This window comes from Neopelma chrysocephalum, unplaced genomic scaffold, assembly GCF_003984885.1.
Source record: "Neopelma chrysocephalum unplaced genomic scaffold, ASM398488v2 Primary Assembly neopelma1_74, whole genome shotgun sequence".
NCBI classification, from domain to species: domain Eukaryota; kingdom Metazoa; phylum Chordata; class Aves; order Passeriformes; family Pipridae; genus Neopelma; species Neopelma chrysocephalum.
Genome location: NW_020897735.1, coordinates 345,485 through 356,231, shown reverse-complemented (window position 1 = coordinate 356,231; position 10,747 = coordinate 345,485). Strand labels below are relative to the sequence as shown.

At 51.4% G+C, this 10,747-nt stretch overlaps 1 protein-coding gene across 1 annotated transcript in view; it reads left to right on the top strand.

Annotated features, from left to right (window-relative positions):
• The window catches only part of LRSAM1 (leucine rich repeat and sterile alpha motif containing 1), a 29,029-nt gene that overhangs the window by 10,874 nt on the left and 7,408 nt on the right, over nt 1-10,747 (top strand). Inside the window, exons 9-18 of the mRNA XM_027687750.1 lie at nt 1,110-1,223; nt 2,158-2,288; nt 3,279-3,308; nt 4,287-4,409; nt 5,327-5,466; nt 6,003-6,047; nt 7,108-7,178; nt 8,585-8,684; nt 9,332-9,419; nt 10,089-10,163. Coding sequence (XP_027543551.1) covers nt 1,110-1,223; nt 2,158-2,288; nt 3,279-3,308; nt 4,287-4,409; nt 5,327-5,466; nt 6,003-6,047; nt 7,108-7,178; nt 8,585-8,684; nt 9,332-9,419; nt 10,089-10,163 — 917 coding nt within the window. The remainder of the gene's footprint in view (nt 1-1,109; nt 1,224-2,157; nt 2,289-3,278; nt 3,309-4,286; nt 4,410-5,326; nt 5,467-6,002; nt 6,048-7,107; nt 7,179-8,584; nt 8,685-9,331; nt 9,420-10,088; nt 10,164-10,747) is intronic.

The window sequence follows — 10,747 nt, the reverse complement described above, 5'->3', positions numbered from 1 at the left end:
TTGACACAGGGGTAGCACATGGAAAGCCAGAGCACGTTGCCTGCAGTGTGGAGGGAGGAGGTCAGAAATCCAGCACAGAAAGTGAATGTTTAGGGCCTGGGCAGGAGGCACTGCAGGGGATTGTAACAGAGCTGTGCCCAAAACAGCTTTTGTGTTCCCTTCCTGGTCTTCTCTGATCACTTTTTGTTGTGGTTTAATCACAACAAAAGCAATCCCCAGGGAGTGAATCCCTGGATTTTACCTGCCAGGGCTGTCTCTGAGAGCACAAACGGTGCCTGTGCTCAGGCTGACACAGCCACTCCCCACCAGGGCTGATTGGAAATGAGCAGATGGATATTTGGGATGAGGCTCTTGCCTCTGTGCTCTGACAGATCTCTGACTCATTGTCAGCCTCTGTGGGTTTCTGGCTCCCTGGAGTGCACATCCAGAATGGGAAAAGCATCAGGATTTTGATGGATATGTTCCCTTCTGGCTGCCAGACTTGTCAGTACTAAATGGTGCAAGTGTCAGGCAACAGGGCTGACTCAGACACCAGCAGGAGGGGGTGAATAAATGCTCCCCTGGCTCACACACAACACTTCACTTCTCTTGTAGACACTCTCTGAGTTGAGGGATCTGTGCAGCTTTGCCCTCTGTGCTTGGTGAAGGGGTTCCTTTCTAGGCCTTCCTGCCATGCCCTTCTCTACAGGAGGCATCATTAGATCCTTTTGGTGGCCATGGTAGGATGAAACAAGTGGCCCTTCCCCTTATTCTTTATGGGACTCATCTTCTCTCCATGCCCTTGTGTCACCACCCCTTCCAGGTGTCATCCTGAAGGGCTCCAGCTCTCTGAAATGGGGGAGAAAATGTCTGTGGTTGGTACCTAAACGTGAAGTACCAGCATCTGCAGGAGGGGAATGTTCCACTGAAAGGCCAGCTGAGAAGCTCCCAAAAAAGGGACAGCAGAGTCACCTCTGAAGGGTGTCAGACACCCAGGGGGAATTCAATACAACCTCCTGTTTATGTCAGGATTTAGGGTAACATGAAGTTATCCCTCTGTAAGTGAAATTTTGGGGAGCTGCAAGGAGAATTGTAGTTGGACTCTGGCTGGGCCACCAGAATAACCTGGAGCTCTGTGTGTTCTCTTTTGGAGACCCTGACCCTGGATGCCTCTTCCATGACCTACCCATCACCTGAGGTCTGCAGTGCAGGCACAGAGGCCATCCAGCAGTTCCTCTGCAAAGGTCAGCAAGGAGCACCCGTGGCTGGGGTGAGGGCTGGGGGCCCAGGCTGGCTCTGACCAGGTGCTGTGGGTGTTCAAAGAGGGTGTTTGGGAAGGACACAGGTTGTGTGGGCCCTGCCTGGGGTGGTTCCTGGTGCCCTGCACACCTGACAGGCTGCTCAGTGACCTGTCTGTGCTGGCAAGCAGCACAACAGGAGTCCTCCCTTGAGCCCTGCTGCTCTGCCACACTGAAATGTTAAAACATCAGAGTAGCTGGGTCAGACTCTCTCAGTGACCAAAAGAAGTCAGTGCATTTCCCAGTGGTTTTGTTTTTTTTTCTCATTTGGATTTTCTCCAGTGGGAGGATTAGGCATTGTCCACATATCACTGCCTTGGGACAGGCAGAGAGGCTCAGTATTCACTCAAGGTCCTTTCTACCCTCATTTTCCAAGAGGAAGGATGTGGGACTGCAGACTGATGGGTTGTTATGAGAGTGATGAAACCCGATGGAAAACTCAAAGGGCAAAGATAATGGACTGTGAGTTTGTAAACACTGTGTTTAATACAGGCAGGGAGGTTTGGTGGAGGTTTTATACAGGGAAAGTGGGTGCTGGATATTGGGATATTCCCTGAGACAACAGGACAGTTATTTTGGTCTGGGCAGCAACATTTGCAGCCCTGCAGAAGTCACCAGGCCTGTACCTGTGTGCAGGAGGTGTTTCTCTCTGAGCAGGTCAGCTTTGAACCTTCTCCTGGTGGGACTGGAGTGCCACAGCCCCCTCCCAGAGCTCCTTGTCCATCCTGCCTGAGCTGGAGGAGCTGTGCTGGGTGCTGGTTGGTGTGTGAGGAGAGGAAGCACTGCTGGAAGCAGTCTCACACACCAGCCAGCCCTGGCCATGCTGCCAGGGAGGTCCTTAAGCACCAAATGTTCTTACCTTGTGCCTGATACCTTCCAGAGTGTGGAATTGCCTACTACCCTCCCTCCCAGTATCTGCTTCCTGAGCTGGAGAGCAATGGAGGAGGATCATCAGTGGATGGGGTGGACAGGACAGTGCATAAGTACCTGCAGGAGGCGAGTGAGTGGCAGGTGAGGCTCCCACTGCGTGTGAAATTGTGTGAGAGGGTTTGGGATTTGTCTCTGTGCCCCATCACTGGATCTCACAGCACTTGGCACATCATCCCTTTCACTTTAAGACACTCCATTTAACAAAAATATTAGGAGTCTGAAGATATTTATCCACACATAGGAAGTGCTGTATTGCAGAACTCACAGTCCAGGCAAACTTCTGGCTTTACAAAACAGAAAATTGAAATTCTATAGGAATCTCAAGCAGCATTTCCAAAAATCTGCATTTGATATGACAACACCAGTTCTGCACGTGACGGATAATTGAGTGCTCAAGATTTATGGTTGTTTCCTGTTTTCCTTCCAAGATTTAGGGTGAAAAAATATACACTGTTCACAGATAGAAATATCCACAGGCTCCAGGAAACTGGGTGAGGTTAAACAGAATCATCAGCTGTGCTGCTAAATGCAGAATGTGTCTGCATCTCCATGAGAGGTGTCTTTTGGGATCAAGAAGGCATCCAGGCATAGCAGTTTGTGTGTGGGGGTGGCTCATCTCCTTCCTGAGCTGGGGGTGGTGTCACCACACTGACTCCTGGAAGACACATCCCAAAGAACTGAATCCATCCTTGGAAGCCATGATGCAGTCAAGGGACAGGGGTGACAGTGTGACATGGATGTGCAGGGTGGTAACACTTGTAATTTTGGGGGGACAGCAAACTGCAGAAGAACCTTGTGATTCCCAGCCAGGTGCTGGATGTGTTCCCCTCCCTGGAGAAGGTGAGGCTGGGCCAATAATTGTGGGAACTCTGCTAATTCTGTGCTCTTTGGCAAGTACAGAGCCAATGTCTTTGTCCCTGGAGAAGCCTCAGTGACTGACTTTGGGCTTATGCTCCAGTGCTTTTGGTGGATGTCTTTACTCAGTTAGGGGAAGATGGAATGAGGGTTAATGACACCTACAAAAAAAGTCCTCTGGGGAATAAATGTCTGCTGATATTGCTTATTTTTCAGAACAAATTCTCGGAGTATGAGAAGAGGAAGGTAAGGATGAATGCCTGCAAATGCTCTGTCTGGGTCTGCTTCTGCTTTCTGTTTTCTATCTCTTTATCTGGTTTCTCAGCCAAAACTGAGTGTTTTGAGATCTGAGTTCTTGCATTAACCCCCAAAGCTGCTCACTTGTCACAGCAGGAGACAAGTGGGAGCAGGGGGGAATCTGTGCCTGCCTGGTGTGCCACACAGAGCTGAGGTGTTGCTGTCCCCCTGTGAGTGAGCAGCTCCAGCTGAAATCAGTCTGCAGAGCTGGATCCAGGGGCTTTCACACCAGGTGGCTTTTCCTTGCCTTTCTGTGCTGGAAGCTCAGCTGTTTTCCCCATGGGGTGGGCAGATGTGTGTGAGCACAGGCTGCTCAGTACATCCCTGCCCCAAACTCCAGCCCCTCCCTGACTCCTACCCTGTCCCTTTGGCTCACAGTGCCACCCTTCCTGCACTCTCCCAGCCTTCCCTGTTTCTGTCCTCCATTCCCCTCACCCGGCTGCATTTTTAGTTTGTTCTTATTTCCCTGTCCCTGTCTCTTCCCCTGGGCAAGGCTCCCTTTGAAAGAATCAGAAGCTCCTGCCTTGCAGTTCATTGCTGCCTTTGGCTCGAGCTGCTTCCCTCAGACAAGGGAGTCCTGTTCCCATCTGGAATTGAACTCCACCTTCATTTTGGGCTTCCCTCCAGGGGTTTGTATTGGCTGTTTCAGTATCAGTCGATGCCCAGGGACTTCAGCTTCCTGGTGATGAAATGAGTTGTGAGGAGTTTGGAGACTCCTGAAGAGAGCAGCAGCTTCTCTGTAATTTTTGAGTTCCCAAGGGGAGGATGTTTCCATTCCCTGGTCAAGCCTCCTGTTTGCCATTTGGCTTCCCTTCCTCTTGCTGTGCCTTGGTTGGTGTTTTTGCCAGAGCATGTTCTCGCTTGGGAAGGACCAGAGCCAGCAGCCTTCTGGTTCCTGCCACTCACCTTTCTCCTTGTTCCTCTCAGGAACAAAAGATGCAGGAGAAGCTGGAATTCGAGCGGCGCCTGAACGTGGGGCAGCGGGAACACGCTCTGCTGGTCCAGCAGCTCCACAGCCAGAAGGATGAGATCCTGCAGACAGTGAGGGAGGTGGGTGTCCCTGGGAGCCCTGCACAGGACCCCTGTTGTGGGGGGGAGTGGAAGGCTTAGACATTTATTAAAGAATTTATTAAAGAAGCCCTGCCCTTGAGTCACAAGGTGCAGAAAGGACTCCCTGGCTTTCTAAACCCCTTCTCAGAGAGGAGCCTGGGGGTGGCTGGATCCATTTTTAGCCTTGGATTATGTCAATGGTTTGAATTTAAGGAATTAGAGAGGTGTGATTGAACCACTTTTGTCCTGCAGGTTTTATTGATTGGCAAAATGAGAATATGTATATAAAATGAATCATTTATTATTACAAATGATCAGACAAAAGATCTTAATCAGAATTATTTACTACACAATAAAAACTCTAAAACTTCTAGTAGTGTAGTATAAGATAGGACAGTGCACTATATTGAAGCAATTAGTGAAGCAATTATATTAAAGCTGGCAAAAAGAAATAATTATTAAGTAAAGATTTGATCTAACTCACCCAGATCAACACCTGTGGGGAGATCTCTTTCCCTCAACCTCGAGGAGTGTCCTTGGGCATCCCCACCCAAGAGAAGAATCTCCACACACCCCCCCAAGAAGGGTTATGTCAGAAGAACCTGACTGTATGAAGGGGGACTGGGCTTTTATAGCATAAAGTGATTGACTGCTGGTCACAAATTTCCAGGCCAGCTCCCACCTCATCTGTCACATCCAACTTCAAAGAGCAGGGTGTGTGTTTGGGGTTTGGTGGCCCAGGCTGCTTTTAGCACAATTCAACACCAAAACAGCACCGTGGCACCACCAGTGACTCACCCCAGAGAGCTGGCACTGTTTGCATTCTCTGACTGCATTTTAGGTCTTATGGGGTTATCCTGCCACAAGACCCACTGCCTTCCCTGAACCCACCCCTTTGTCCTTGTTTGCTTTGGCAGGACCAGCAGAGGCTGGAGGAGGGGCTGACGAAGCACCAGCGCTATTTGGAGGGCGAGCGCCTGAAGCTGCTGCAGCAGCTGAAGCTCACGGAGCAGGGCATTGCCAGCAGGATCCACAAGCTGCTGGAGGACAACCAGAGGTGGGCTCTTGCCCTGCTCACTGTCCCTGGGGGGCTCAGGTCGTTTTGTCCCATTCTGAGTGGTTCATCTTGCCCTTTCTGAGTGTTTCGGAGCTGGTCAGGATCAAAAAGGTGCTTTAGATCTTGGAGTGCCAAAGTCCCACTTAAAGCAAGAGGAATTTGCACCTTAAAAAACCGGTTTCACACATGTGTGATGTTGGAATTTTGCAGTGCTGTGGAAGGAATTTGAATTCCTCGTGGAAGGTGCAAATCTGAAGTGTTTTAGGGTGCCACTGCCTGTATCTGCTGGATCTCCATATGGCTGGTGCTGATGTGAGGTGCCCAGCCTGCAGAAAGCTGTGCATAGGACCAAAGTTGTTTTCTCTCAGGCACATGATGGGATTGTTGGGGCTGTTCTGTGCATGGCCAGGAGTTGGATGGTCCTTGTGGGTCCTTTCCAACTCAGGATATTCTATGACTCTGTGATTCTGCCCTCTGGGGAACCAGGATGTCCTGCTCAGCTTGATGAAAACCTCTTGTTTTATCTTTTTTTATAGGCAGAAACAAAGTTCAGACATTCTGAAGTCCTTGGAGAATGAGAGGTGAGTCCCCTTGAAACAACCTCTTGTAGAAAAGGGGCTGGGAAAAGAGGGTTGGGAGCTTTCTTTCAGCCACCAGTCTGAATCCACCCTGAGTCAAGGGAGGTTCTTCTCATATCTGCAGCTGGTTGTGGTCACTGTTGCAGACAAGACACCTGACTAGATGTGCCTGGTCTTACCCAGTCTGTCAAACCCAATCACATGGTGATTTTACCTCTTTTTCATCTCTGAATGGTCCTAGATGAGGAGTTTGGGAACAAAACCCTGTATTCCAATGTCAAGGGCCAACAGAGATCCTACATCTGTTGGAAAGGAAGGCAGTTATGAGGATGGTCCAGTAATGTGTCCAGGCTGGGAGGAATGGAATCATGGAATCCCTGACTGATTTGGGTTGGAAGGGACCTTAAAGCTCATCTTGTTTCAATCCCCTGCCGTGGGCAGGGACACCTTCCACTAGCCCAGGTTGCCACTCAGCCAACACTCTGAGCCACCTCTGCCACCCAAAGTGATTGTCCCCAGCTCTGCCCTGCCTGGAGCTGCCCCCTCCCTGCAGCCAACTGTGCTGGGCCCAGTGACCTGGCTGAAAACCACCCAGTGTGTGTCAGATTGCTCTCCAACCACACCAGCTCCTGACCTGCTGTGTGTGTTTGTGTGCTGGGACAAGGACAGGGCTGCTGAGGAGGGAGGCCAGGCAGTGGCACTGCTCATTTAGGCCAGCTGGGAAGGGCTCATCCCACCTCAGGAGAAAGGAAAGCCAAGGACAGGTCTGGCACTGTGTTTGGGGAGGGTGTGTGCACGCTGTGTGGATGTCCTGTCTCTCAGAGAGACCAGTTCTCCTGTCTAAAGCCATTGCCCCAAGGTTTTGAGCAAAATTTAGGTTGTCTCCCATAAACTCAGAGGTTCCTCACCAAAAAATCACCCAGGCTTTGGTGCCTCTGATAAGCCCAACTTCCCTGAGCTGCTGGCAGGGTAAACCTGCCCAGCCTGGAGGCTCAGAGCTGGGTGGGTGGAGGAGAAGGGCTTGTCTGAAGGAGTGGCTGAAGTGTTGCTGTTTGTTGGGCAGGATTAGGATGGAGCAGCTGATGGCAATAACCCAGGAGGAGACGGAGCAGCTGCGCAGACGGGAAGTGGCCTGTGAGTCCTGACAAGTCTTTGGGGTGGTGAAGTGAAGGCTCTGGAGCACCAGGAGCAGCTGAGGGAGCTGGAGGGGCTCAGCCTGGAGAAAAGGAGGCTCAGGGGGGACCTTCTTGCTTTCTACAACTCCCTGACAGGAGGGGGGGCCTGGGGGGGGTCGGGCTCTGCTCCCAGGGAACAAGGGACAGGAGGAGAGGAAACAGCCTCAAGTTGTGCCAGGGGAGGTTTAGGTTAGATATTAGGAACTTTTTTTTCATGGAAAAGGTTGTCCAGCATTGGCACAGGCTGTGCAGGGCAGTGGTGGAGTCACCATCCCTGGAGGTGTTCAAAAAACACGTGGATGCAGCACTTGAGGACATGGATTAGTGGTGGACATGGTGGTGATGCTGATGGTTGGAGTTGGGGATCTTAAAGGTCATTTCCAACCTTAACAATTCTGTGATTCTGTGGAAGACCTGGTTCCTCTGGAGAAGCACTGGATGGGTGCCAACCACCTGGGAGATGCTGTGGCACACACACATTCTGCTGTCACACACCCATTCTGATGTGGTCCTCGGTGCAATGGGGCAGAGCTGATCCATGGCTTCCACCTGCAGCTCACTGCTGGTTCTCCTGGAGGTACAAGCCGTGCTCCCTGTAGCCACAGCCTGTTACCCAGGGAGTTGGTGAGACTGGATGTAACACACAAAGTGCTTCTTATTCCAGAGGTGCCCAACAGATGTGAACCCACCAGGTTCGTGTCTGGGGAACAAGAATGGTGCTGAGGAGCCTTTTCTGCTCATGCTGACCATGAACAGGGTGCAAGGGAAAAGGGGCACCCCAAGGATGGGTGACTGGCACAGTAGAGCTACAGCCCAACTACTCCCTTCTCTCTGTGACCAGGGACAGCACCCAGGGAATGGCCTGGAGCTGTGTCAGGGCAGGGTCAGGTTGGATCTCAGGAAAAGGTTCTTCCCCCAGAGGGTGGTTGGGCACTGCCCAGGCTCCCCAGGGCAGTGGGCACAGCACCAAGGCTGCCAGAGCTCCAGGAGGGTTTGGACAAGGCTCTGAGGACAGGGTGGGATTGTTGGGGTGTCTGTGCAGGGCCAGGAGTTGGACTGGACGGTCCTTGGGCATCCCTTCCTACTTCCCAGGAGATTCTGTGATTCTGTGATCTGAGGGCTGGGATGCAGTGACTGGGCTCCTCTGAGCTCTGAAGAGATGCAAGCACAGGCAGAGTGGAGTTCCCTCAGCTAATTTCACAATAAATAGCCACAATTCCTGCAGCTGGATGGGTCTGCTCTGAGGTGAATGAAACAGAAGCAGCAAGGGCAGGTTGCAATGAGAGAGGGGCTCTGTTAGTTGGCAGTGAGTGCCCATCCTGGACACCCACCCCAGACAGGCACTGACAGCCCTTCTGTCCCCAGCTGCCATGCAGCAAATGCTGGCTGAGACCTACAAGAACAAGCTCCTCCAAGTGACCTACGAGTCTCGTCGGCAGGACCTCGTGAGCCAGGCCTGCTCCAGGTACAGGGGGTGGCTGGGCTGGGGGTGCTCTTGTTAAGGCTCTTTCTTTTCCCATATATCCCCCTGGAGCTCCTCTAGCCTCTGGAATGTGGCAGGACAGGTGTAAGAGCATGTGATAATACAGTTAAACACACTGTCAAACTCACCTAAATGAACCCCCCTCCAGTGACAGGAATGTGCACGTTCATCACACTTTGGGTGAACTGTCACTCTCTACACTGTATATTTTGTTTTCTACATTCTGCTAAATATGGAGGGTGGAATCAGACAAGTCATCTTCCTGTTTTGAGAGGCAGTTCAGTGCCAAACTGTAGGTCAGAGCTCCTTTCCTCACCTCCCAGGCTGCCTCAAGGATGCTGTGTGTATCCATGTAGGACTTGTGCTGCTGTAGGTACTGAGAGCATTCCCTCTGTTTACAGCAAGGTGAGAAATTTGATCTGGCAGCATCTGGCACTGAACAGAAAGGTTGTGAGCCTGTGACCTGCCCCCCAGGGCCTGTGTGGGTGCAGGGAAGGAGGTGTTAAATCTGAACCTCCTTATGTTCAGTAACACATTCTCCACCTGCACCCCCCATTGCTGCTTTTCCTCTTTTCCACTTGGTTTGCCCCAAGAGTCCCAGGCCTGGCATTAACTCCATCTCCTTGCAGCCTAGCTGAGATGGATCAGAAGTTCCAGCAAATCCTGGATTGGCAACAGCTGGATCAGAACAAAGCTGTCAGTCAGATCCTGCAGCAGGTAGGGAAGGGAGCAAACTGCTCATGAGGGATTGAGGGGAAGCAACTGCATGTGAAAGCAGGATCCACAGTGGGTCACAGGAGCAGCAGTGGCTGGGCTGCATGAAAAGTTATTTCATTTAACCCTTCATGCTAAACTTTAAGAATCTCTGGTGTCCTAACAAACTGTGGCTGAAGGAAAAATGGTTTTATTTTTTAACCGGGCAGCAAATTTTTAGAAAAAACAGAAGCACAGACCATGGGAAGCAAAAGTGTTCTGATGATTAATAGAGAGGATTTTGAGACAGAAGTCCTGTCTTTTGGCTGGTTTCCTGGGTGGTCTGGGACAAGCTGCCCACAGGAAGCATTTCCAAAGCTCAGTTTTCAGAAGTGCTGGGCAGCCTTGGCAACCCTGTGGCACAGCCTGGGGGCTCAGTGCTGCTGAAGGGGGGAGGTGAGGGTCATACAGAGCATTCCAGATGTGTGTTTGAAGAACATGAACATTTCTCTGTGTGTCTGTAAGGTGGGTTTTACCTCTTGGGACTCTGGGCTCTCAGTCATGGTCACAGGACACTTGCCCAGAGCAAGCACTGCTTGCCCAAGCACCTGAGTCCCTGCCAGGCAGCAGTTTCTGAGCCCATCAGCAACTGCATGAACCACCTCACTGAGCAGGATTTTGCCTGTCCTGTAGATTGAGATGCAGAAAGATGCCTTTGAAGCTCTCCAGGTGAAGAAGGATCTTATGCACAGGCAGATCAGGAACCAGGTAAGTCACCAACAGGGGAAAGAGCAACCAGCTCCTGAGCTGTTCGGTGAGACCCTCGTGAGGAAGAGCAAAGTGCTGTGAGCACAGAGCAGGGTCTGCAGGACATGAAGGGCTCTGGTGTTGCTGAGAGCTCTGGAGTGGAGAGTTGGGCAGTGTTGGTTTAACTCCAGTCTCCCAGCTCTGAGGGAGGGAGTGTCAAACCAGGTTTTAGGTTCCTGGAGGTGGTGGCATTGCCATTGCTTCAGTCAGTCACCTCAGCACTGGTGGGTGAAGCACTGGAGAGCTGTCACTAGAGGACAGACCTGCACTGGCTCTGGGGGGTGATCTGCAATTGCAACCATGATTTCTTTTGGGCTGTGTGCTTGGCAGGGCTGCTGTTTGCACATGAGTCCACTGCATCTCCATCCAGCACATCAGAACTGCTCCTTGGGCCATGAGTTCACCTTTTCTTTCCCATTCTCAGCCTGTTTGTGAGCTCCATTCTGCAGAAGGTGCAATGCTGTAGTTGGGGGTAAGAGCAGGAGCTGGTGGAAAAATTAGCAGTGGATGATGCAGGAAGGTGGGAAGGTAGCAGTGGATGATGC